We start from the raw sequence: 27,378 nt of genomic DNA, 5'->3' as shown, positions 1-27,378 counted from the left end.
ACTTTGTCCAGTATAGCTGCTCGCCCTCCTCTGCACATGTCCAAACCATGTCAGATTTGCCTCTGTCTCCAGACCTCCCAATCTAAGCTGTCCCTCTAAGACAGTCTTAACATTTCAGCTCAGCCTTCTTTCTTTTTCTCAGTGCCACTGTCTCCAAAAGATACCTCATAGCAGGTCTCACTGCCATCTTGTAAACCTTCCCCTTTACTCTTGCTGCTATCCTTGTGTCAAAAACCACCCCTGAACCAGCCTGAACCAGCTCCACCTTCGCTCCACTCTCTTCTTGACCCTAGGTATTTAAACTTGTCCACCTTCACTAGCTCCTCGTAGCTTCACTGTTATACCTGACTCCATCTCATTCACACACATGCATTCTGTCTTGCTTCTACTGATTTTTATTCCTCGAAAGAAAGAGCCAGTGGCTGAATATTCAAGCACTTAAATTTTTGATTTACAGCTGCTGCATGCAGAAAGGCAAATCAGCTGTTGTTCTTTCTAAGGAAGTTGTGAAGTTTTAATGTAGACATGACAATAATTAAAATGTTTAATTCTTCCTTTATTGAGTCAATGCTTTTCCATGATTTGCTGGGTTTGTAGCTTTAATCTTACTTATTATTCTAGTTTTTTCCCTCACTGAGTCATACAATGTACAGTGCAGACGACAGAGTGAATTTAAAATCAATTCAAAATCAAACAGAAACAATAAAATGATTTAATTATGTTTTCATTTAACTTACATTTATAAGGATATAATTACATTTATAAGGCCATACTTTGCCAGTCGAGGGCCTGACTTCTTAAAATGCTGCAATTTTCCACCATCAGGGAAAAAGAGCAAAGCCTGTGTGAAATCTAAAGCTTATAACATTTATTGTTACTGCACATAGCAGCTTATTCTACAGTCATCTGAACCGTGCCATAATATCAGCTCCGCTTTCTAGCCTCAGGCATCGCTTATAAAGGCGAACAGGAATCCCTCTTTTTCTGTCACTGCCTGAAATTCGCACCCCAGCAGAGTCTTTTTCCTCTATCTTCTTAAGCACTTGATGTAGGTCAGAGGCTTTAGTGAAGCCTCTAGAACAGCTAGGGAAAAAAAGACATAAAAATATCAGCAAGAGAACTCAGCACAGTAATCTGTTACAGGCAAACTGAGTGAACATATTAGACAAGGGGCTGGTAGTGCTTTAACCGAAAAGTGTTAGAGATTAATGCGAATACGCATATCGGAGCTTAAAACCTTTTTTTGCCGTGGCATTTTTTCTCATTTTGCAGTGTAAAGCAATGCTGAGAGACGAAATCCAGCATGAGAGAAGGCAGAATGCTGGGTTGCTTGAGGCTTTCAATCTGAACAGCCAAGCTGTAAAATTGACAAAAAGGACAAGTGACAAGTTAATTCTTGTATGTAAGGCAATAAGATCACTTGTAGGAAACCAGTTAGACATACAGCAGAGCAAGAAAAGTTTCAGAAAGGGAATAATATCATTTATATCTCTCCACGTGTGATCTCAGGGATATAGGTTAAAAAAAAACATTTAATTTTTATAGAATAAATAATAATGAAGAAAAATACTGTAGTCCTACCATATAGTAGGCAGCAAAGTCCATAATCCAATATAAACATATCAAATATCATATTAAAACCATGAATGTATGCACACTGTGCCTTATTCTAGCAAGAAATGACATGCCTCGATCCAGGCCTGCTTTTATTGTATTGGCAATGTGTTTGGGATTATCGTCATGGTGACAAATGAAGCCATTACCAATCAGATACTTTCCAGATAGTACTGCATGGCAGATCAAATTCTGTCCATACTTTTCGGTGTTTATGATTTCATGAATTAACCTCCATGTGGAAATATGCTGAGTTTTGGCGAAAAGTGCTTTGGTAATCACCTTGTTGGTGCGAAAATGCTTTTTTAGTCCTTTTAAACTGGGTTATCTTCGATGCTTTTCATTAATAGAAATGGGAAAAATGTTATTCACAAGTGTTCTAAAGATACCATTTAAAATTGATTCTTTGCTAAGTGTTCTGTTATGTGTAGTCACAACACTTGTTCAAAAGACCATTTAAAAAAAATTAAAAGAAAGTTTGATTCCTCGGCACAAAACAAAAAGAAATAAGCGGTGGCTTAAGACAGTAGGTATTTTTGGCTGCTCCCTTGCCACATGATGTCACCCACATTGGGTAGGATGCCCTTCCTGACGTAAACTCAAAGGGAAGTTTTGCCTGCAGCTTAAATCGAACCATAATCTTTTAGTTTATAAATAAACAAATACTTGGTATTGGAAAATATGCATCTTAAAGTGTGCCGTCCGTCCTGCCATCACAGTAAATGTGGACTCTGATGGAGACAGAGTCACAGCTATTTCCTGTAGTGCAACAACAATGCAGTACTTATTTTGGATAGTTTCCTATTTTACCCAATATTATAGTTCCACTGGTCTTTAATGACACCGCTGCTATAGTCATCAGATTATCGGGGTGATTTCGGTTGAACTAATTCAAAGCTGTGTAAGGCTCATATTTCCTTAACCTCATTTGACTATGTCGTAACGCTATTTCCAGGGATAAGATTACTGGTGTATTAAATAAAACAATCGTGAATGAAGTAATTCCCAAGCTGTGAAGCTAGGATTACTTTTTAATGTGTTGACATTGTAATTTTTTTTCATGATTATTTATCTGTTCTACAGCCATAAACAGCAGCAGAACAGGGGGCAATCTTATTAAGGGGCAATTTGGTTAAACTTAGTACCTCCTTAAATTTCAACCCTTTATCACCTCCTGCCTATTTGAGCCATGTTCAGAAGTCCCAACTCACCCCCACCCTCATGTGCCTCCACTCGCTCCCAGTCAAGTCCTACAGCTCGTAGAGGAAATCCTACTCCTCACCTACGTCCTAGTTTTTAACTTCTGTGTATAAAATGACCTTCGGTTTCTTGAAAGGCACAATATAAATCAGATTTATAATTATTATTATTTAATCATTAATAAACCTTTATTAAAAAACACATTGTCCAGTCTTTGATCGGGGCAGCTAACTTCCTTTGTAAAATAGGCCGCCTGAATACACCTGAATATAGACACTGAGAATGTTGCATAGGTGTATAACATACAATTATGTGAACATACAACATGCAAAACATAATGCAACACTTATGTCATATAAATAAAACTGTCATGTTACCGGCTGGTGCAGTCACAGTGATAGATGGTCTTCGACTCCATGTTCTGGAGGCCATTTTTTTTTTTCAAAGGAGGGATTTTGAATTTACAGTAGTCCAGATGTTTGAGGCTTTCACACAGGAGCTGGCTATCTACAGGAGCAAAAATATATATGTGCATATATATTTATGAGTGTGCTCAGATTTCTTTACAGAACTGGGTAAATTTGCTGGTTACTGATGCTGCTATTTTCTAGTAAAGGTTAACCCTCTTTTTTGGCATTTGTAATTTGTAGTCAGCAACAATGACGATTAGCATTCTGTCCCATCGGTAACGACAGCTAATAACACAGCTAAGAAGCCTGGTAATTGTTAATAGAATAATATCCTGAACTTCCTCTTTAAACACATAAATTTCTCTGTTAAGCTACAATCAAACTGCTCACTTGGAAAACTAACTGATATACTAACAAATAAAAATAGCCTTGACAGTCATTTAACTCACTACCTTGCATACTTTCTAACCTCCCCTCTTGAGTATATTTTTGTAATTAACAACTAATTCCCATTAATATTACAATTAAAATATAATAATTTGGATTGATCCAGAAGAACATGAATGTTTCCAACCAAAGTGACAAATGACTGATTTTAAAAGCATCTAAAATACTAAATTGCATTTCAGATGTCAAAATTAAAGAAAGAGGAAAATCAATGGCTTAACTTGCAGCTATAGCCCTCTCAGCAGCTGTGCGCACTCACCTGTTATCTTATGCAACATTTTACTTTGTTTAAGGCTTCTCTCCGTATGGGTGCTTTGGGCTGTGGTGCTACCTGTGAGCTCCTGGTTTGAGTTATTCATTAGCAGATAGGAGTGCACCTGCTTTTGTGGCTCATCACCGTTATTAAGCAGGGCTGCTGTCTTTAGTTTTGCTGCAATGGGTGTAGCAAAAGTAGCCGTTATCAAAGTGTTTGATGTGAGTGTTTCTGTTGTCTTTTTAATACCCAACATCTCCAGTGTAGTCACTTTGATTGATAATCTGTCCGTAGTTGTTTTCATATGAGATTTTGTTTCTTGTTCCAAACAGCTTTTACAGCCTGACTGAAAAGCATCACCTCTCACACGCTTCCTGTGTCCACAGCATCCTTTTTTCTTGATAACGTCTTTGTGACTTTTGTTGGTTTTGGTCACTGCGGCTGTTGTTTGGTGCGGCTGAACTTTTGGCATCTGTGTTAAAGGTGATGGTGCTGTAGATGAACTCTGCAGATCAGAATTTGAGCTGAGCTGTGGTGAACCTCGGCGTCTCAGTGTGGAGTAATCTGACAGGCCCACTCTGATATGCTGGCTTTTTCCATCGCTTTCTTTACTCTGTAAGCTACTTTTAGAAATCTTTAAAAGACCTGTTTCTACTGACAAAGCAGTGGCGACTGCCTTTGATGTTGGAGGCAACTGTGAAGGTGCTGCTCCATGAGGTTTATGGCGTCTTCTGCATCCTCTTGCTTTTGTCTGTCTGCGGTGGAAAGTGTCTCCTCTGGGTGGGTCTCTGAATCCACACTGATGCTGAGTTTTAGATGACTTTCTGCGAGGGGGGCTTTGAGTTACATGCTGCTCCTCGTTACTTGGTAACTTGTTGGTGTCAGTGTCTGCATATTTTTGCTCAGGATCAGAGGTGTTGTAGGGGAGGGGGCTTTTGAAGACAGCATATGGAGCTTCTTTGGCTACTTTGCACCTATAGAGAGAGTACACAGACTTGTTACAACAGAGGAACGGAAAGGAGAACCATTTTCAAAACATGTTAAAAAACATTCTGCTCAGCACATTTCTTATCATTTCTTATTTTCTTACTTTACTTAAATAGATCCTAGCTTTTGAGGAAGATAACGATAGTGACACAGTGGAAATTAAACAGCTGCTGGCAGAGTTTAAGGCATGTTAATACAAGCTGCAGAAGTGCATCTGCCACTCAGGCTTCCAAAGCAACCATACCAACACTGTTCACAGAACAACCCTTTTTCTATGGTACTGAGCAACTGTTGTGTCTAATAATATGCAGTCAAAGTATCAAGCAACAGTGTCTGTGCCTCTCTTACATCCCCCACCAGTACATCTCAGTGCACCGCCTCTGCTGCTTGAGCTCAAAGCAGGGAATCCGGAGGATGTTGAAGAAGCTGTAGCCTACCATATTAGAAATGCTATCATTCACGTCCAGAAGGCACTGTCGAAACCTAGTTAGAGGCAGAAAAAAGAACGAGGTGAGTCAAAGTTCAAAAAGCAGTCCAGTCAATAAACACACAAATGGCAAGTGTTTCCTCATGTTTGACTATTCCCAAACATTTTATAACCACATCCATGTGCTTCTTTGGGATGAACACCAAAAAGTACACACAGACTTGTCAAGACTGGATGTGAAGTGAGGGCAAAACTGACGTTGCTGTGATTTTACAAAATAAAATCACAGCACATACATAATATGTACAAGGAATGGAATGCCCTCCAAATACAAAGCCGCCGAGCAGCGTGTTCACTCTTGAAATCAGTTTATCTGGAGGGGTGAACGCAGTGATGCGTTTATTACCCCTGGATAAACGGTTATATCACATGGCCCCGGGCTCGTCTACTTAAATCGGTTTACGTTTACTGGCACCCTGCCAAAATGACACGATAGGAACTTTCCTCCGAGTTTATTAGTCGGAAGTTTAAGAAGGCATTAATACTGATAAATTCAGCCTTTGAGCAAATCTGCCTTTACTTGACTTTCTATGCCAGCCAGGGCAGTATGTGGAGATGTCAGGGGGTGGAAAGTGAATTAGTGGTTGCAGGAGTTTCCCTTGAGGCGATGAATACTTGGAATCCTGCCGCTGTGTTAAAGATGCCCGGTGGGTGTGTTCTGACGCTCACCTTTGGTCACATTCACAGTGTGAGACGGTGAAGAGGTTGCGGTTGAACACTCCATAATTCACCGTAAAGGCCGGGATGATCTGCAGGCAGTGGTCATGCTCACGGCAGCATCTGTCTGTACCCTCGAACATCCCTGTGTGCAGGATTTAATCACACATCAAAGGGCACTTTGCTTGGAAGCAAAGCTTTTTTCAAGCAAAAGATCACATACCTGATTTGAAAGAAAAAGCTGCAGACTTCAAAGGCAGTTATTTGAAAATTAAAAATGTATGGGTCACAAGATTTTCAATTAAATAAAAAAAAAAAAAACAAACCCCTACTGAGCCACATCTTTTTGATGTGACTATCATATAAAAATATCAAGCACCTCCTAATTAGATTTTTGGAATCTAAGTGTATGAGTGATTATTTTGGGGAGAGGGTAAGACAGCCATATCACTTTTTATAGTTAAAAACCAAAAAGAAATCCATTATTCTTATATTGGCATCTAAGGGTGTACATGATAAACAAAGGGCACAATCTGGCCCAAGATTTGACTCAGTATAGGTTTACATAGCAAAGGTTATTGACTATGAGGCCATCTGATGTACTCCTATGTGGGAGTCATGCCTGCATAAGTGCTGATAAGAGTGTGTGACATAAAATAATGTGTACCATCTCAGTTTAATGATCTCAGCCTAGCTGCCCACATAAAAGTTGCCAGGCTCCAGCACTGTGGAGCTGCCCTGCTGGACAAACTAGGAAATGGCATTATTTCTAAATGACTCCAAGCATTGTTGACTGTATTGTGTTCTGCAAAAGAAATAGGTTTCCCCCTTTGAATAAGGGAGAAGCCAGAAGTAGCTTTTATTGGGACATAGTGGTCAGTAATATAAGCCGATGTGAGTTTCATTTTATTCTCATTTCAATTTAAATCCTTATTATGATATCAGTGGAAACACTTTCTGCTATGTTTAGAAAATGACAGGGATATTAGTTCTTTTAATTGAGGTGATTTTAGTGACAAGCAGCTTGAGAGGTTTGGATTTTAAATGTTCTTTCATGAGGCTTTCAGTAAGCACTGCTGGAGATCACAAACACCAGGGAACTGCGACTCACTTGTCTCCTCTTATCGCCAAAGTCCTCGAAAACCTCAAACAGGCCAAAATATGTTTTAACCACAAAGTCAGAAAACCAGAATTCAGCAGTCTCACCTAATTCTTCATATCCGTCTGCCGTGCTTCCACTGCCGCACCACAACGTGCCCGGGAAGATCCAGGCGCGTTTTCGCCGAGCTTTTCTCTCTGTTTCGTCTGTTCTTGTGCGCCTGGTGAGCTTTGACGCACTGGATGCTTCGAGGTGAGCGCAGTCGGCTTTCTGCAGCGCCAATAATATGCTGCTGATATTAAACCCATAGCTTACCTCTTGACCACGTGTGTTGCTTGTCTTGCAGAGACTGTGATATCTTTCTGTTATCTGTGGATTGGCGTTTACTGTGCATGTTACCAGTCTCATATCTTGGGACCAGATGGTGAGGTGCAAGGAGCGCACGCCGACTGTGTCTTCGTGCAGAAAGGAAATACGCGTCTGTACGTTACCACGAATCGATGTGAAACAGGAGAGAGTCGGTCCGACCATATCTTGTGCTTTTGATAAAACGATTGATGATAAGAAGTAAAAAAACTGAAGTACACATCTGCTTTTCATCTCAAAGTATTGGGTCTATAGTCGGTCAGGTTTAAGATACTGAAGTTAAAAATTATGACAGGAGTGTATTTGTAGTCCAGTCAGCTTAAAGGCATCTGTCCCTGAAGAAACATCTGAGAAGAAAGGTTGAAGTTCATAGGGTCTTTATATTGCCTCGCCGATGCTGAGAAACTTGATACTCAATTTCGTGCTTGCGTTTGAGGGTGTGTACTTGTCCACCTATCCTAGTGAGGACCAGATACTGGCGTGAGGACCCGTTGGTGAAGTGATCCCTTCAAAGAGGAAGCGCTTACAAGCGAGGTTATCATAGTTAACTAAAACTAGACGTGAACAAAATCTTCAAATTAAAATTAAGATTTTTGTGTGTTGACTCACAGTTTTCAGATTTATGCAAATATAGTCACCAATGAACCCAAATGGATATCTCCAACAATACTTTTCCATCAATAAAGCACAGTTGAAGTGGTTATAAAGTGTCCAATCGTTCACCTCAGTTTTTATCCTTTCAAATTTCATGTTTGTTCCATTTATTACCACCATATGACGAGAGCATCTGTCCTCCTAATATCAGAAAGGCTTTTCCACATCAAGAAGCTTGTTGTTTTTTTCCTTAGACTTTATTGATCTGTGTAAACTCTCTGCAAAATCTTTACATGCAAAGTTATTTGCAAACATACATCTTTCCATTGCATGCACTATCTATGTACAAATACAGAGATTAAAGAAGAAACATTCCACTGAACTGGCTGAAACAAGAAGAAGACAGGTGTGGGTGTAGCTCAGGAGAAAGCCTGCTTTTGTTTTCTGCTCGTTTTGCTTTTTGAAACAGCAAAATGCCGATCATCATTTGACGATCACTGTGGCTGAAATAGCACAAATGCAGGCCTGGAGGGTGTCTGAATAACTGCCACGAGGGGGCAGAGTGGTTTTACAGAGAAAACAAGACGCTGGAAAGATTTTATGTACAGGACCTCTCGTTCAAAGTATAAGATTAATGTCATAGTCTGCTACTGATAGAGTTGGACATTGTCATATTATGATGTGCTCAGCTGATTATTAGTCTATCCTGTGGATGCTAACAAACCAGTTTATTCAGATTACACCATAGTCGTTATAGTCATGCAGAATATGCCCTGTTGAATATAAAGTATTAACAGGAATGTTGTGGGGGAGAAGTGTAAACATTGATGGAATTACAATAGCATTGATTTCTTACAAAGTATATATATATATATGTATCTGTATCTTGAACCACAAGACATTTCATGCATAGAATCTTTTTGTTTTCGTCTTTGTTATGGAATATGTTATTGGAATAACTTGCAGACAGCTGTAGAAATTGAGGTCGATCCACTTTGTAAGGTGTGCTTTCCTTGGTTTTCTGTAATCAGTGAACAAACGCACACTAAAGCCTTGAATGATTGGGGTGTGGGCAGACCGAGGAGGGTGGGGGTGGCTGTCTTGTGCAAAGGGTACATCGGGGTAAAAGCGGGCCATGACTGCCCCAGGCACACAAGAGTCACAAGCACAGTGCATGCAGGTAAAGCTGCACATACTAATGGCATAACCTGTCCAGCCTTCTCTGCTTGTTAAGCGGAGCAGCCAAATTTGTTAGGGAAAGCTGTAAGAAACCTGACTCTGTGCATTCCATGTAAACACTGCAGTAGAAAACCTCTGAGGTGTCAGGGTGAACCGCTAGCTTCAGAGGAGTAGAGGTAGCAGGATGAAATTCTTTTTTTTTTTGTTTCCTGCCAGTTCTCACCGCGACAAAGAAATCAACTGGAAAATAAACATAAAGGTTCATTTTTCAGTTTCTCTAAACACAAAGTTAATACTTTCCACAAACTCAGAGTTCACAGTTTAAATTACCACACAGAATAAAACCTCCTGGTTTAAACTAAGTGTGCTCTAATCTTAAATCACAAATTAACAGCAACTGATTGAAGATTGATCTAGCTCATGGTCCACTGACTTATGAATCATCTGTTGTAATCAGATGTCTATACTAACCTGAGCAATGTATCATTATGTAAACATTTCTTCATGGTAATATACAATATGCTGAGAAAGTTGAAGTATCTGAAGGTGCAGCTGCATGTAGTGTTGTGTGTGGCGTGGCATGCTTATACAGGTCAAGTGTTACACTACAGCGTGATGTCATCACGTGAGAAAACAAAGATAATACCTTTACAGTCTAATAAATTTTAAGCGTGAGCTCCATTGAGCCTTTTTTTAAGCTTGAGCAAAGGTTTTGACAGATGCCGTAGCATATTGCTTTTCTTGTTCTGTGCAAGTCAAACATCATTTTCCTTTGCGAAGAACGTGTCAAGTTCGGCACAACGTGTAACATCGCTGACGGCCGTGATGGCCTTTGTGCGGCTGTTTGCTAACAGATGTCTCGGCTACATAAACGAAAATTTCTAATTCATTTACGCCATGATTTGGTGCAGATTAAGTATCAGTGTAGGCAGAGGAATCGTTTATAAGGAAACGGGACAGAACAGTGTACTAACTCGGGGAAGAGGGCAAACGGGAGCAGTGAATACAGAAGATTAAGTAATAAACAAGAACATGGTTAAAAAAAAAGTTGATCAGAAGATAAATGCAAGCCAGCTAGGAAGGATAGTATGAGCACATGCTGTATGGTGCGGTGGGGCAAGTGGTTAATCACTAGCAACGTGATTCTCATTCAACAAGGTGTGCCAGCGCTCAATCTTCTTGTCTTTGTTCTTCAAACACTCATACCAGTGCTTCAGCCTCTCTCCCTTGGCAGTGATACCCAACTGACATCCACCTGTGAGAAGAGAAGTGGGAGGAGGTGTGAAAGTCAGGTGGAGAACCTGTGAGAATATCATGTTTATTGCATCAAAACAGATCAAATGTTTACCTATGTAGTCATTGGACTTCCCAATATCGTAATCCCACACTGATATATCTAGCGTCTTCTTGGCCAGTTCACTGTGTTTGATGTCGAAACTGAATTCCTGAAGTTTAATAGGGACAATGAGACAGCCTTTAGCCTTTTTCATTTCTGATAGACCTGATATAAAAGATGGATGTAGCCTCCAGGTTTGCCAGTGCGAAAGAGCTTTGAGCCTGGAGTCTTTCTAATGGCCAGCAGGCTTTACACTTAGAACGCAGTGTAAAAAGAAGAAAAGCTGAGAAAAAGACCCTACTTTGTACCTATTACCAACCTCAGTTAAATTATGGTCGTAATTAGAGTACAATTATTAAATGAGGCATAAAGCAGGATATGATAGAGGATATAATAACTTTGAGATTGACATGTTGCTATAGCTCAAATGAGCATTGTCCTTGGTTTCTGAGCTGGATGTATGCCTGGTAGCATGCGATGCTCAGAAAGAAACCCAGATTTAGTTCTATCCGACTTCACAAACCAACAAGTGAAGTCATAGTGTCTACATCAATCTTTTATATACAGTCTATAGTTGCTCAGAGTAAGATCACAGTAATGTGATAGTAACTTGTGGAGGAGCTCATTTTTATTAACTGCAGCGTTTCCCTTTGAGCTCTCTTACAAACCTCGTTAAACTCTGGGTTCAGAGTCCTCTTCTTGATTTGTGTTTTGCACTTTCCCTTCTTCCCCATGTCAGGCTTCAGACATCTGTAAATTGCACATGTGCAAAATTGAATCTAACGCCATGCATTAGCAGTGCAGTGTACTTATTGTTTGCTTTACCTACATTTTGACATACGGGTCGGAGTAACCGTTAGCATCCATGGCCGCCAGATGGACGCAGCGCACGACGCCTATAATGAGGCGGTTCTGCTGGGTGCTGTACAGGAGGGATATCAGAATCCGACCACGCTCTTCTACCTCTGTGCCGTCTTTCCCCGGCTATGACAGAAAGAGGAGGTAAATAGTTCAGTAGGATTCATGATAAAAATTTGCATAAACTTGTGGGGGAATCCGTCATGTTTAGACATGTGTGGAAATAGCATTGCCTCATCCTCGTAGAGAGCGATCCCTCTGGCTGTGCCGGCTGTTGCGGTTCTCTTCGTCTGCGAGGGGGAGCGAGATTAGAGCAGGTCAAAAAGAGTCTGTGACAAATGGAACAAAGGCCTCTTTGACTATGTGCGAGTTTCACTCACAGGCACAACTCTCTCTAGACACACGTTGAAGTTTTTCTTCTGATTCATCTTCAGTTTCTTCAGTGCCACTCGGGTTTCCCCGATAAACTCATTATGCCCAAACTTGTCTTCGTCACAGACAGAGACCCTGAGAAAATTTTAAGTAACTCTTAATTATACAGAGCGGTATGTCTTTAAATGTAAGGACAGATGAAGTTTGACATGTGAGCACATGGCTGTTGATGCAAAGTAAAACTTTGAGTGAAACAGTCTGAAGTTTAGGATTCACCTGAGGGTCTTACGCTGCATGTCCTCATCTGTCAGGCCATGGTAGGTGAGCGTCTCGTTCCACACAGGGTTGCGGGTGTTTCTCAGCGTCTTTGTGCGCAGCTTGTTCGACTGTTGGATTCAAGGTGGATCAGGAAAAGGAAATATCATTTTCTAGATACAGTTAAACCTCCAAGTCATGCTTGTAAGATTAAACCACAAGATGTCAGGCTTGAGCTAAGAGAAAGGTTTCTCATCAAATCAAACGGTCTGAAATTGCCATCCTTCCTTTATTGCATAGCAGGATATTAAGGTTTTAGATCTTTTAAAATAAGTGAAAGCTTAATGTAGGAAAGCATGTATTTTACCTTACTAGCCCCTGGCAGCAGATGAAGCTTGACATAAGGATCTGCCAGTCCATTTGAGTCCATGGGTTTCAGTCCCTGAGGAGAAACAGGGCAGGGTGTTCGCCACATCACAAACGGCAGAGAGCAATTAAGCTATAGTGCCATTCAGGGCCTTTTTAACATGACCCACTTGATTGAAATTGCCTCTTTGTGTGGGAGAATGAGCTGAATAGTGGTACCTTTGCTTTGAGGATGGTACAGTGGAGGCTGTTGCTTTCCTGTTCATAGTGAAGACTGAACTCTAGAGAGCCCAGAGTGGCTGAAAGAGATCCCAGACCAATCATTACATGAAGGTACGGAGAGACAGCAAGTCTGCTCTTGAACAATTAAGAGTGTAAATATAGAAATATTCTCTTGTAATTAAACAACACTCATCTTGTAAATTAAAGTGAGAATTGGAAACCAGCCCAGAATGGACTGAAAGGATGGACAAAAGGACTTGACCTTCATCATGAAACATTCTCAGGCTTCTATTTACCTTATCTAAACAGCAGGACAATCTTATTAAAAACAGGGAAATATAATATAAAAGAATTCAAGTCTCAAAGGATAAGGGAGGGAAAAAATAAAGACCAGCATGCTGCCCACTCAGACTTTCTTTGCATGAGTTTTATTGCCAAGCATAGTTGTCGAGGGATGGAATAATCAAATGTCTTTAAAACAAAAATACAACTATAACTTTTAAGAGCTGCTCAGCACTGCTTTGAGTTGAATCTTTAACATTAGCATGCTAAAATGCTCATACTGGCAGCTCATCTGAAGCTTAACTGCAGAACTTAAATGTTAAATCATAAAAACAGGTTTATTCTTATTGTTCTGAAAAGCACATGAATGTCTGGATGTAATTTTCAGTCCTTAAATGGTGCTAGTATGGTATTTTAGTCTGGACCGAGGCCAGTATTCCTATATGATCATGTCACTTTTATAGCTGAAAATAAGCACCACTGGATTATAATTTATTAAAAGATAAAATATTGTTTTTACTGGTAACAAATCACTAAAAATCTAAATATGCAGATATTAAGTTAAGATATGCCTAAATTGCTGTTACTTGTTAAGTAAAGAAGTCGTATCCAACTGGGCTACATCACATCCCCATAGAGAACAGACACATAACACCATTGCTATTTCTGACATGTTCCCTGCTTACACTGGGGACTAAATCCCACACAAGGGGATCTATAACGTGTTCCGCCTCCTGTATCTTAAATTTTCTTTTGCACAGTTTAATTGTCCTGGACCTCAATAAAATAAATTAAAACCCAATTCCCTAGAGACAGAATGAGGGCTGTTTGACGCCGGAGGCCAAAATCATGACTGGCAGGTTATCATCCTCATCATTAAAATGGGATATATGAAAACAGTGACTAGATGCATCGCTACTGATTTAGCTCTACATGTTTCTCTGCTTTACTTCCTCTGATAACGATTTTTTTATAGTCTGGTCACATACAGTGTTTATTCGTCATTTTTAACTCAGCTCGACAGACACTGCCAAAATGATATTTACCGTTTGCTTGGACTATTGGGCAATTTATTAAATGAAGTGCACATGAATTATTTTAGTGGGAGCGAGCTAAATTGCAGAAATGAAGCCAAAGATGTGATTCAGAATGCCCCAGGGAAACAGATTTTGCCAAATTAAGGGAATCAACACCCAATACTGCACGCCTTACAGAAATAAGTTCTTCCTGGTTTAAAAAACAAAACCAAACCAAACCCTCATCTTTTGTTATTTGCTTGAAATCAGTGGAGAGAAATCAAACTGTACAGATAGGGAATTTAAAACAATACACATCAGTCATGTCACTCCATGAGAAGGGTGAGCAGATGGTGTACTCACTGGCTTCATCCGAGTCATAGTCATTGGCTTCCTCCTCCTCCTCAGCTGGGGGAGGTTGCTGTCGGGCAGGAGGGGCACCGTAGGCAGTCGGCTGCCTCCTGTCCTCTCTCACTGCAGGAGGCGCTCTCTGCTCTGGAGGAACTGCACCGGAAGAGTAAGCACCTCCATCTCCGACCATTGAACCTACAACCACATTCAGTTGTCTCAGACTGCAAGAAATGACACTACTGAGGATTTCTCTCTCTCTCTAAACACAAACAGCTGTTTCTCACCCTGCTGCGTCATGTTGGTGGATGCACAAGGCTGTGGTCTGGTGCTCTGGACAGGCACCATCTTCTTCATCACCACTGGGCTGCCCTGCCCGGCCTCTTCTGGGCCAGCCCCACCTGAGGCCATGCGCATAACTGGTTTAGGGGCCACAGGTGGGTAACCAGGACGGCCCTGTGGCTCGGGCCCTAAAAATAAGCATGAATCACATTATTCAGAACTTACATACTGCGCATAGGGAAAAAGTGCATAATAAGACCACTTCAGGCTGCTACTGCAGTGGATTCTGTAATACTCCCTGGTCTCTCCAGATACTTTTGATGTTGTAGCTTTTTCGTAGCACAGGCATTGACCTACATACGCTACAACAAGCTGTGGCAGCCAGCAACCATACATGCAGCAGCTATGCAGACTGCCTCTCTTGTACGGGGAACTCACACTGCACAGGTAATCACGCTGAAAGTGTGAAATGATGCTGTGCGACCCATCATGCCAGCACCACCTGGAGGCTCATTCCACGCCACAGCATGCGACTTCCGACAGTTTAATTGAGCTCTTCATGCCCCCCTCCTCTGCGACAGTGGGCGGCACAGCCAAATTTGGGTAGGAGATAAAAGGTTTGATGGCAGGGAAAAGAGCAATGAGAGGTGGGGCTGCATTATCAGAAAGGCTGATCTAAAGAGACTGAAGAGGTGGTGTTTGAAAAAGTCACACTGAAAATTAGAAATAGTAATTTTCCAAAAAGTGCAACTTTTCACTTTCTGAGCGGAAGCCAGTTAGCCTGCTTTGGTAGCTTCACACCTGGCCACCATAAAATAGCCAGCGTGGTCACGAAGGGGAGGAAATGAACCACTAGCACATCATAAAAACAGAATACTTAACAGAACACTATCAGAAGCCAGGAAGCGAGAGGAAAACGCATTCATATGGCAGATCTATCTTAAAAGGTTTCTAGATATTGAACTTGCCTGAGACCTGTTGTTCAGAGGCAAGAGCCTCATTTTGATTCTGACCTAAGAGACATAACATAGACCAACTGAGATAGATAGATAGATAGATAGATAGATAGATAGATAGATAGAGAGATAGATAGATAGATAGATAGATAGATAGACAGACAGACAGAATAGAAAGTTGAAGCAAGCTGTCTACCTGGTGCTTGTTGTTGGGTTACTGTCTCCCTGGGCCCAGAGGCTTTTGGCCTCTGGGGCTCTGCTGCCTCCTGGGCACCTGTCTCTTTTGATTTAGATAATGGCATCGGCGATGGCAGGAAATGCTTAGGGAAACCTTTGAAAAACCAGGCACCAGATCTCTTCCACACCTGAGAAAAGAGGAAAAGCATATTTTTATAGGCTTTTTCAGTGGATTATTACTTTAATTGTAATTTTATCTCTCGGTTAAAAGCGCTCACCTCTCGCTGTTCTCTGCAGATCTTGCACAGCCACACAGCGCGTGGCCGACTGCCACACTGTGTGCCACACTTGGTACACATGTTCTACACAACAGATTAGAATAAAGATTACCAGCTGTTTGCCATTTTCAATGTTATTACAAATATACGGCTGACCTATTGGATTTTCTTAACCTTTAGCGTGAATCGCAGCAGAAGAGCTGACTCATTACCAACCTTTTTGCAGTCCTCGCACACCACTGAGCTGACCCCAGGTGAGCCCAGCTGCTCTCCACACAGCAAACAGCGGGACACTCCATCCCCACACACAGTCTTTTTCATGTCGTCCAGGCGGTTTATCAAACGCCTGCAGCAGCACAGAGTGCAATCTCACTTAAAATGTCAACAATTATTATCCCAAGTCAAAATATATGCGTGCAATCAGTCTCAGAAGAGAAACTACTGCAAGTCTTACCCAATTCTCTCCTGCTCCATGGCCTCCATTTTCTCAGCGCGGGCGATCACACTGTTTATAATCTCCTTCTCTTCATCGGTGAGGTCTGGACCGGGACCGGGGCCTGGCTGCATGGTCCAGTTTCCCCTGTAAGCCAAGCATACTCTGCAGTTGAAGGTGCACTATATGATTTAACTACACCAATCACACATTTACATGCAGGCTTCACATTCACTGATTGAGCAATGAATGAATGAGCATGCATTTACTGCATCAGCACATTGCTGCCTAATGCAATAAGATAGGAGTTTATCTACTTACTGTTCTTTATCACTATGTCACAAATCACAAATCAGACAGATGCAGGTGAAAAGAGGAAGGCACAGTTAGGTGTTGATGTGGCCATATGAAAGGTTTACTAGAAGAAAAATTGTTCTGAGCATCAGGCTTACCTAGCGTGCATGTTCCTCTGCCTGTCATTGGACACCCAGCGATCCGAGCTGCTGCTCATCACTGTGTCTGTCATGCTGCTCTGTTGCAGTCTGTGGGATAGACATAGAGACAGAAGGCATGGATAAATTCAGCATGAGGTAGTCAAACAAGCTTTAACTGATGTCATAAAAACTCTCTTGCTATATCTCAGAGCCACACTTTTACCTTTCCTGCACCCTTATCTCACGCTTATGCAGCACCAACTTAATTGCCACCGGATTGCTCTCTCATCAAAAAAGTCATTTCCTACAAATGTGTGAGCCAGGACAGAGCCAACATCAAATTGAAAAGTCACCAGCTACACTTCCTTTTAATTTCACAGTGCAGGGTTAATTAAAATGTCCATCAGAAGCCAAAAAAAAGTAGAATCTACAAAAATCAAATATCATTCCCAGAAAAGTAACTTTTAGCTTCTTCATCCACTTTGCTTCCAATGAGTTCGCATAAGCATGAGAAATACACCAACTTTCAAAGGGGCTTGCATTGCCAGATTTACCGCCTAATCAGTATCGTGTCCTCTTGCCAAGCCTGTTTCAATATATAGTTCCAGGAAAATATTCAAGCAGTGAATGGATGCAAGAAAACATTTCAGAAACATCACAAACTGATCTGAAAAATACACGACAGAGCTACAGCGACATAAGCGTTTCCCATACGGGGAGAGACGCTTACTGGGCATACAGCAATTGGAACGACGCTCATGACAAAACGAGCCTTCTTGTGCATGATGGTGCAGAGTGAAATGATGCAAAATGAAATGAAGTGAGTGGTCTAGATGGTCTGAATTTAGATTTGCCTTCACTGTCAGGCCTGTGGAGATAAAGCTGTGCAAATTGGGGGTGGCAAGGTCAGTTATTTGAGCAGCTGTTAGTGAAGCCATAAGAAACGCTTCCCGTTTGTGAATCTGCACAAATCAAAGAAACAGATGGTTACGTGCAGCAGGAGTCGCTCAATTATGCAATGACACCACAGCTATGACTAAGAGTCTTTTTCCAGCATTTCTGATTGGTCATAGTGTGTTGGTTTAACGCCCTTTTTTTAATACCATCAAGTTATCAACTCCTTTGGCCCCAGGGATGTTGGTGAAGCTGGGTATGGAGGTGGGTGCTATGGGGGCAGGGGAGACTAATGTTTATAAGACTATTTATAAGACTTAACTTGGATCTTACTGACGCTCCATGAGGAATCTGAACTGGACTGTTTATAGACAAGAAGGGAGTCACTGTTGCCGAGGAGGATGCTAAGGATGGCTGTGTCATCAGAGTATTTAAAGTAAATGTCAGCTTTTGCGGTCACTGATGTACGTGATGCAAAAAACCCCCATAACAAAACAAACAAACAAAAAATAGACAGAGAACAGAGTGAGTGCTAATGATGACAGTGAGAAAGAGTGAGTGCTTCATCCATCCATATGATACACTAGCAATGTAATTTAATCTCAGACTGACATGGTAAAGATAATACGACACCGTCGACAGAAATCACTGAGGCAGTTGCCTACGGGTAAGACTGCTTTCTGAGTGTGTGTGTGTGTGTGTGTGTGTGTCTGTGGGCACTCCTGCGACTGACTGGCATGTATCAATCCTCTGCCAGACAATACATGGAGCGATTGGAACCACAGTGTATGTCATGAGGGAAAGTACCTGCATTCAGAGAAGACTGGCAGATTCGAAACTGAAGCAACCAGACAAACTAAGAACCTTTCTTGTGCTTCAGATACCAGGAGCTGTGATGGTGACCTGCTCTCTTCCACTGTGTGTCTTTTGTCCTGTCTAGCTTCACCCCCAACTGGTCAAGCAGATGGCTACCCATCTCTGAGCCTGGTTCTGCCAGAGGTTTCTTCCATTAAAAAGGAAGTTTTTTGTTTTGCTCATAGGGAGTTGTCTGATTATTGAGGGTTTTTTTTTTGCCGAAATCTGGCAGCTAATTAGGTAAAATAAAAAACATGATTGTTTAAGAAAGAGCGAGCAGGTCAAATGCTTCAGAAGGAAAGATGTGGAGACCGTTTGTAGGGGCTGCATCTGTGATGGGAAAGGGGCGGATTGGTGGGCACAGCATGGGTAATTAACCCATCTGGGAGTAGTCAGAGAAAAGCTTGCTCATTTAAGCAAGAGAATACCAAACCACAGTGTGCAAGCTTTCTAACAACATGCCACCTTAATAAAAGAGTGTTGCCTGCAGTCCTGACCACTGAAAACATTTGGTGCTTCATGAGATGTAAAACTTTCAAGCACCTAAGTTCTATATCAAGGAAAAGTACTCTGCTCTTAAAATTACAACGATCGTTCATCAGTTCCCAAGATGTTGAGTGTTTTAAAGCATGAGGTGATGCAACACAGTGTTAATGTTGCCTTTCTTTTTTGCAGTGTTTTGCTGGTATATCAAAATCAAAATGACCATATATTATTACAAAAATACTCATTTTTGTCACTTTGAAGCTTTGGTATGTTGTCTTTTAACTATAAAAAAATAAAGCCTATTAAATGATTCGTAAATTGTTGCATTCTGTTTTTATCTATACTTTATGCATCATACCCACTCTTTGGGTAATGAGGTTTAATATGTGGGGGCGGGATTTAGCCAAAAATGCACGATGTTAATGACAAAAAAGGAAAAATGAGAAGTCACTGTGCCACTTGTCTTCAGCATTTCACAGCAGGAAAATCCAGCATTGTAGAACCTTGGAGAGAGTAAAAGACATAACAAAAGGGAGGGGTGCACCACTCATTCAGCTGCAAATATTATGCTGCGTAACGTCAGGCTCCATACCTTTTGAGGTCTAATCTGTTGTACGTCTGCCTGCAGGATTCAAGATATTCGCTGTGCTATCAATAGGCACTCTGGGTGTGGGCTTTTCCTTCTGATGCAGCGCCTGCATCTAGCCAACACTAGCAGCACAGTCCTCAGGGAGCCTGGTCTTTTTCCACTTTTTCAGCAGCAGACTGACAGATCAGACATAACTCTGACCACACCGTGTATTTTATACACTGACGCTCTCAAGTGCGGCCCTCCTTCACTTGCCAAAATAAATTACGGCACTTTTGTCGAACATTATTATCCTGCAGAGGTGGATGGAGAGAGACAGATGGGAGGATGCTTTCAGACTTGGGCAAGGTAACGACTGACTCAGACTAGCCCGAGCTCCCTGCTTGGGATAGATATTACTGCATCACAGTAGTGGGTTCTTTGCTGAAGTGATAAACCAATTAATATTCAGGAGACAGTCTGAAGGATCACATACACATAAAGAGCTGTCACTATAGGATGTTATGCTTTAGCTTTTGGAAAGTAGTGCTTGGTTTCATTGGTTGTAGTTTAAATTCCCTCAAAAGGTTTTAAATGTACTGTAACTTTGAAAATAGTATCCAAGACCAATTATAATGAACTGTCTTGCCCAAAATGTCATACTGGGCCTTGTTTCTGACATAATTTTAACCCTCAGACTTCATCCTCTATACTTCTCAGGTTAATTGGTAAAAATGACTCAGTCAGGTGGTTGATTCCTCTCTGAGGAGAAGCACATATTCTCTGTTATTTATTAATTTGTTGCTTTTTTTCTGCAAAAATGTTATGAAACCTTTACAATGGGAACTGTGCAAATGGCCACACCATACCGCCAGGAGTAGCTAGTAACAGATCATGTGTGAGATGACAGCAGGAAAGACCAGAGGGAGAGCATCGACTCAAGACTGATCACCATAAGTCATGGGCGCAGCGGGATCTCTCTATAGAGAGAATTTCATATGGGGGTGGAGAGGACCGATTTAGAAACCTGTGTCTCCTCCTCAGGGCCTGAGAGACTAGTCAATACAAATCTGCATCTGTGCATCTTCAGGGGTGTACGTACACACAACTCCCTGAGCACAGCCTGGACGTTTTGCATCAGCTTCTGGCAAACACAGCTATCCATTCTCCTTATACAGTTCAAGAAAATCATCAGCAAGAGTAACCTATTTCGAGTCCAGTCAAGCACTTTCACAGATTAACGTTGTTGTATATCTTTCAATAGTAGGAGTATGACTCATTACTGCAGAATATATGACTGGAAAACAAACAGACTGGAAAAAAGCACCTTGTTACAGTAATGGCTTGAGTTTTCAGTACTTGCAGAAGGGAGAGCTGAGGAAAGCAGGCAGTGACAACAAGTCAGTGGGGCTTCTTTGGAATGATTCACCATGGGCCACGGTAAGTGGGATGTAAGGATAGAGCGAAGCTACTTCCTGTACTGAAATCTGTAAACAAAAGCAAGGATTTACTCAAATAATATTCAAGCACTTTGTGCTCTAACAATACTGCAATTTTTAAATTGACATTGATCATTATGAATGGTTTGCAAATCTATTTTGATGAAGCAGACAAATTAAATAATCAAAATTACTGCCAAATGCTAAACGTATTATCTTATTCCGAATTTGATAGAGGACAACTGTCTGCAGCGTAACCAACGGCTTTATCAATCGCCTGACACCCTGCTACATGTCCTACTTATAAATGTATTAAATATAATGACACTGTAACACTATGAGGTACTACACTTGAATTCCAGGGCAACAATTCCCTCGCCATCCTCCACAAAAGATATTTGTAAAATGGGTTAATGAGAATCAGAGATCAATGCAGATTTACACAATTGGTTTCCCTTTGATTTATATTTCATGTGTTCAAAAACTTTTGAATGCATAATGGAGGTTCTCTTAACAGTCGTACATACTCAACACGCAAAACCAGCAAACAAAGAAACACTTGATTATTGTGAAAAGTGAACGTCATCGCTAAACAAAAGGGTGCAATACAAAATACCACAATTTTTTTTTCAAGTTTTAAGATTAAAATCATAAAGAAAAAAGAAGGACTTAAAGGAGAGTTTAAGAAGTGACGAAACATATTTTACTTCATCCTGATTTTTCCTCCTCTACCATCTGGTCTGGCAGTAAGTCAGATTGTGTTATGTATTATGAAAGAGAACACAGACAGGAGAGTCTTGGTTGGCCTACAGTTTTAGCTCGAGTCCTGTGGTGATCTGGAACATCATGCCTTCTTTTTTAATTCACTTCCTCACACACGGACTTATTTGAGAGCCAAATGCTAATTAAATCCAGCAAAGTAAAACATTCTGGACAGACGGAAGGCGCAAGCAAGCAGCATTGCTGGCATATGGGTGAGCTACTATCACGTCCTGAGAAGTAACCACTACTCGATAAATTTGAGTACGAGATTCGAATGATGGAGAAAATAATTTAATGTTAAAAACCATCTACTTCTGGAAAATGATGGATGGTCTGTAAAAGCAAGCCTATATGTGAGCTATCTATAGACCTTCACTCAAGTTCTCTTCAAAACACGAACTACTCAACAGCATTTTGACTCACTTGTAAGCTACATGTCATCAGAAAAGTACAACCAGCTGCTCCTTCGCAGTCAGCGGTGACGTGTGTGGTAGAAACTGAAGGTCTTTTTTTATAGGCTGTAAAATGTTCTGTGTTATATTGTTGATTAGGCTATAAACACAAGATTGGAGTACACTGCGCAGTAAGGGTCATGAATGGTAATTGACTTGCCACCTTTAGCAGTAAAAAAGAAAAAAACACTGAAACAGGAACACCTGCAACCACAAAGTAAAAAGGAAGAGTCAAATGTGCTCCAGTCATTCGCATCATAAAATCACATCTCTGCATGTTGTAGTTTGGAAGCCAGGATAACCACTTTAGCCCATATTTGTTCTCAACAACTATTAAATGTGTGGGGATAAACAAAAGCTCCTGATTTCAACAGGATGAGTCCGGTAATTTGATAACCCACTCATTTTTATCTGCAGTTTAAGGAGCTGACTTATCACGTGAAATTTACCAACATCTGTTCAATGGATTGCAAAGCTGACACATTATTTTGATTGCACGGTATTGCATGATTGTATTGTGTAAGTGTATACTTTTTTACTTCAAAGCAAGCAGCCCATTCATCTGTAATGTATATTTGGCAGTTCTTAACGCAATTAAAACATCTGATTTCTCAGATTTTATCAAAGGAAACATATCATGACTTGACATTAAATAAAGAGCGACGCCAAATTTAAATAAATTAAATCTAAATCGCAAAATTAAATTTATGATCATTTGGATTTATAAACTAAGTAGCTTAACAGATCTTGATGTCTAATTCTCACAATGTCTCACAGAGTGAGTGGGGAGAGGGTAGGAGCCACCAAAAGGTAGCCACCCACTCCCAGTAGCATGACACAACTCCATCCATCCTCCATAGAGAACTGTGAGATGGCAGCATAGCAACACACTGAAAGTTGGACCTGGGCAACACTATAAAGCACTGCACCGTGAAATGTTCTGCTGCAAGAGGAACACATCACTCAGCATTTCTTAATTATTTACAGCTCCCACCCCCGTTGCCATTCACTCTGTGTAAACCCTCTCCTTAAGGCATTAGTGTACGCTTTATGCTCTGACCACTATCAAACAAGGATTTGGGGAGGAACAGATCACATCGGGTGGAACAGATTGAGAAACTCTGTTTAGGGCAACAGTGTGGATGTTAGTCTTTTAGGTCTGTCGCATTGACAAATTATCCATGCTTTCACTCAGACAATGGCGCTGACAGGGACCATCTGCAGAACCATCTGCGAGGACTCTTCACCTCTCAAATGTGAGAGTGTTGTACCGTTTTAAATACACACAACTACATCCTCTCGGCAGGCAAGGATCCAGGTCCCGCATCGTTGGAGAACAAACAGGAAAAACCATCCAGTGACCAAACAAGCTATCATGCTGATACCCTGCTATAATTGTTGGCTCCATCCAGTCAACCTAAATCTGGCTGGTGAGGATTTTTTTTTTTTTAATTCAGAAATCACAACAAGGCGTACTGAATTTGCAGTCGACATCCGACAGATCCCAGCAATCCTGAGATTTAGCTGAAAACGCCATCTGACCAGCACATTGATGTACATATAATTCAGATTCAACTTTTAGACTCAAAGGGAGCTGAAGAGAAAGTCTGAAACCTTAACCATAAGAAAACAGAGAAAAAGAACAGTTGCTTAATCAACAACAAAACTCCACATGGCATAACATCTGCCATCAGTTAAAGTGCAATACTGCCACCCACTATGTTTAAGTGTCAACCTGATAGTTACTGGTGCTGCACTACTTTTTTGTGTGCATTATTAATATTCTTTAAATATTTCATATTTTAAATATCACAGTTATCACCAACTCTGTTACATCACAAGTCTCCTAATATAGCAGAGAATGCTATTATCCGAGCCTCCTTTTAAAGCTAAGTCAGTAAACAGCTACAGGACGAGGGAACACTCGATTACCGGCACTCTAGCAAGAGCCTGCAGTGAGTTTCGGATTTGCTTGGGTGATGGTGATTCATCCTTGTATGCCCCAGAAGCAAGAGGTGGGACTGGCTGCTGATGCACCGGCCGGTTATGTTCCCTCGGTTTCTTCAAATCTTATGTCAGAGGTAACAGATAGGCGTATTAAATGTCTGTTTGTAGTCTTATGAGACAAAACTACATGGTTGATAAGATGAAAGAAAACACGTCAGGTCTCTTAGTCTTACTGCTGTTACTCTCTCCCCTGTGAAGATCTGGTTCAGCTGTGGGATATCTGACTCTCCCTCTTGTCCCACTAGCAAACTAGCAGGTACAATGCCCCTGGGTGTTTTTAACAAATCTGTGTTGGCAAACTGTTCTGGCCTGGAAGCTGCAACACTAACAGGAAGCTTCTGCGCAACTTTTGACAGAAAAACCTCTGTCGGGAGTCTTTTCTGTAGGCGTCACTCTGAAGACCATCACTGAAGCTGCAACATATGCAAAGCAGGGATTAGAATGAGTGCAATATAAGGGTCAGGGATTGGGAAGGGTAGTGGAAAGGTGGAAAAGGGGTTTCGAGATAAGCTAGTGTTAATTCTATTTTGGATGTTTAACTCCTCACTCTGCTGGGGGAACTTTGTTAAAAGGCCACATTCATTACTTCTGCTTTCTCCAATATGCCACACCATTTAGGCAGCTCGAATCACCACATTTGGATAAGTAAGTGAATCAATGCTTATCCACCGCTGATGAGAATAAGAAGATGAAGCCACTCCCCTCTGGAACTCGGCCGCAAATGGCAGAATAAAGTACCTCCTCTAACAGAATTTAAACACAGAACACAAAATCTGCTGAGATTTACAGTAAAAACTGTGTGATTTAGGCCCGAAGCTGCATGCATAGATGGTGACGAGCACAGAAAACATGGAGTCATGCACCTTTACCAACTGTGGCCATGGTAACAGCAAGATCAGAAGATGAGAATGAGAGTGATTAAACTCCGTGTGTGTGTGTGTGTGTGTGTGTGTGTGTGTGTGTGTGTGTGTGTGTGTGTGTGCGTGTGTGTGTGTGTGTGGAGTGTGTCTGCATAGTAGACCACACCTGTGCCAAATTTTCAGACCCATGCAGACCAGGTCATTGTTACAAATGTTGTAAAGAAACGTGGTTAAAGAAGAAGGGTATGGCTGCCTTGTATGCTTGTGTGTTAAATAATGCATACAGCATGCAAAGCACTTCGTTCCTCCATCTTTCCCCCCCACCTTTTCTCTAACTACCCATCATTCTTGCTCTTTTACTCTTGTTTTATGTGACCAGATGTGAAAACAACTGATCTCCTCCTATATTTTTTCTTAATTTCATTCCTTCTCTAGAAAACAACAATAGGCGAGCAGGCAGGGAGAAAAATACAAAGACAAGGGACATCAGGATAAAGGTGTCATCCAGTCACTACTGGGGCTGCTTATGTGCAAGGATGCAACTGCAGATATCGCTCAGACCATTCATTCAGTCTTTTCTCCCCTCCCCCATTTAATCCACATGCTTCAGGTCTGTAGGAGGAGTTGGGAGATGGTGGAACTGGAAGGCAGAGCCCAGCTTCCTTTCTCTGTCCTCTTTCCATATTAATGTCAGAATAAGAATGAACTAGTCCAACCCATTACAGCACACGCACACACACACACACACACACACACACACACACACACACACACACACACACACACACACACACACACACACACACACACAGATACACACTGCTTTGACATTCCAGGTTTAATAATAATAGCCCCAGGGTGCAGTATAAGATAGCATCACAACAAGTAGTCAACTGAATCACCTGCTCTGTGGCACAGCTGGAGTTGAGAAGCAGCCCTCCCCACATCAGTGATCAGCTTGACGTTTTTCCTCCATAGTCTGCAAGCCTCCAGCGTGCGCTCCTAAAAAATCCTGCAGCAACGCCCAGGGACTGCAACCACACAGTCTCCCACATGACTTACCAGGTCTGTTCTCTTACATCAGATCTACAACAACAAAGCACTTCATTTGCAGGAGGAGCCGGCCTCTAGTCTTGTTTTATTAAATCTTTTTTATAAAGGGAGATGGGGGCTGAACCTACTGAGGTACACCCAGAGTGTAGCCATTCATGAATAAACTTAGTCCATAATCATAACACCAAAGTAGGCAGTAGTAAATCAGTGCAACACCAGCTCTGCATGAATGACAGCAAAAAATAAAATAAATAAATAAAATTCTGCAGCAGGATCACGTCTTCGGAATGATGTCCCCCCCCAAAACCCCCCCACAAAGGATTCACTGAAATGTTCATTGTTATAATTGTAAGCTATAGGTTAATTAACAGCATGCATACTGAGTGCACTGCACACTCCCTCACAATCTTCCCCTTCATTCAAACGACTCAGTAAATAACAGGCTAATAAAAACCCATGATATGTGTTCCAGCAAATTAATAAAAACAGGCAATAAAACGAGCTCCCTAGTAAGCGATTTCTATTCCCCGTGTCTTCTGAATGAAATGCTGCATCCATTCAACTTGCACAGGCTAAAGAGAAATTACAATGGGCTGTCCAAACGCAATAATCTCACAGAAATGTTTCGGGTGAGGATGTAATGTTTGAAAATCCTTCGAAGGAGATCGCACAGCCTACCTGTGAATCCAGCCCTGCCTCTCTCGCCTCTCCTTCTCTCTCAGGGAGCTGTCAGGGAATGATGCGGACTAAATTTCTGTGCAGCGCTCGGATCCGACCACGGAGTTAGTCATTGCGCATGGTGCCCGTCACAAAAGCCTGTGGCTTTATTTATTTATTTTTCCTGGAAGAGTAGTCTGTTGCTGAAATGCACAGTGGATCACCCCAGTGCGTGGGAACTGGTCTTCTATCCTGCGCGGAGGATGGAAAGCCCTTGGTACCCTGGGCAGGAAACCCCTGGATGTGAAGTGATAACACTGATGCTCAAGTAGGCAGTCATCACCTGATCCAATTGTCTCCATAACACAGTGTCTAAATTTGTCTCATCATTCAGCAGTCTGTCTTTATGGCGCGTAAACATGGATTATAGCTTTAAA

General features: G+C 41.4%; 2 protein-coding genes across 6 annotated transcripts; both read right to left on the bottom strand.

The window, feature by feature from the left end:
- Positions 1-859: 859 nt before the first annotated feature.
- LOC102080676 (group 3 secretory phospholipase A2) lies at positions 860-7,775 on the bottom strand. The gene is made up of 7 exons (XM_005473170.4): positions 7,262-7,775; positions 6,068-6,200; positions 5,260-5,394; positions 3,931-4,898; positions 3,192-3,321; positions 1,238-1,357; positions 860-1,083 (listed from the first exon to the last, which is right to left on the bottom strand). The coding sequence occupies exons 1-7, from the start codon at positions 7,752-7,754 to the stop codon at positions 903-905; spliced, it is 2,160 nt and encodes a 719-aa protein (XP_005473227.1). The 5' UTR covers positions 7,755-7,775; the 3' UTR covers positions 860-902.
- A 586-nt stretch (positions 7,776-8,361) lies between these two features.
- Positions 8,362-27,231, bottom strand: LOC100708347 (rabphilin-3A). Of its 5 annotated transcripts, XM_019365178.2 has the most exons (20): positions 26,963-27,231; positions 26,134-26,317; positions 16,927-17,016; positions 16,796-16,807; positions 16,496-16,621; positions 16,258-16,387; positions 16,042-16,125; positions 15,783-15,951; positions 15,599-15,643; positions 14,636-14,818; positions 14,364-14,546; positions 12,700-12,779; positions 12,482-12,556; positions 12,136-12,245; positions 11,868-11,994; positions 11,721-11,777; positions 11,459-11,613; positions 11,298-11,379; positions 10,642-10,738; positions 8,362-10,548 (listed from the first exon to the last, which is right to left on the bottom strand). In XM_019365178.2, exons 3-20 carry the CDS (start codon positions 16,998-17,000, stop codon positions 10,418-10,420), a joined length of 1,920 nt encoding a protein of 639 aa, XP_019220723.1. In that variant the 5' UTR covers positions 17,001-17,016; positions 26,134-26,317; positions 26,963-27,231; the 3' UTR covers positions 8,362-10,417. The 5 variants fall into 5 exon arrangements, with proteins under 5 accessions (XP_019220723.1, XP_019220725.1, XP_019220722.1 ...); XM_019365180.2 differs by lacking the exon at positions 16,796-16,807; XM_019365177.2 differs by lacking the exon at positions 26,134-26,317.
- Between the last annotated feature and the right edge of the window lie 147 nt (positions 27,232-27,378).

Source organism: Oreochromis niloticus, linkage group LG12 (assembly GCF_001858045.2).
Source record: "Oreochromis niloticus isolate F11D_XX linkage group LG12, O_niloticus_UMD_NMBU, whole genome shotgun sequence".
In the NCBI taxonomy this organism is placed as follows: Eukaryota; Metazoa; Chordata; class Actinopteri; order Cichliformes; family Cichlidae; genus Oreochromis; species Oreochromis niloticus.
The sequence above is the reverse complement of the archived record's forward strand: the minus strand, read 5'-3'. Positions and strand labels throughout refer to the sequence as shown.

Bases quoted from the DNA above. Each gene is read 5' to 3' on its own strand.
- LOC100708347 (XM_019365178.2), bottom strand. From the start codon at position 17,000: ATGACAGACACAGTGATGAGCAGCAGCTCGGATCGCTGGGTGTCCAAT. The intron at 15,952-16,041 runs GTGAGCGCTTTT...CTCTTTTCTCAG, and splicing joins TCTGCAGAGAACAGCGAGAG to GTGTGGAAGAGATCTGGTGC. The intron at 10,739-11,297 runs GTTTGTAAGAGA...ATTAAACTTCAG, and splicing joins TGAACCCAGAGTTTAACGAG to GAATTCAGTTTCGACATCAA.
- LOC102080676 (XM_005473170.4), bottom strand. From the start codon at position 7,754: ATGAAAAGCAGATGTGTACTTCAGTTTTTTTACTTCTTATCATCAATC. The intron at 6,201-7,261 runs GTGAGACTGCTG...TCCTGCACACAG, and splicing joins AGACGGATATGAAGAATTAG to GGATGTTCGAGGGTACAGAC. The intron at 3,322-3,930 runs GTGAGTGCGCAC...TTGCTCCTGTAG, and splicing joins AATGTTGCATAAGATAACAG to ATAGCCAGCTCCTGTGTGAA.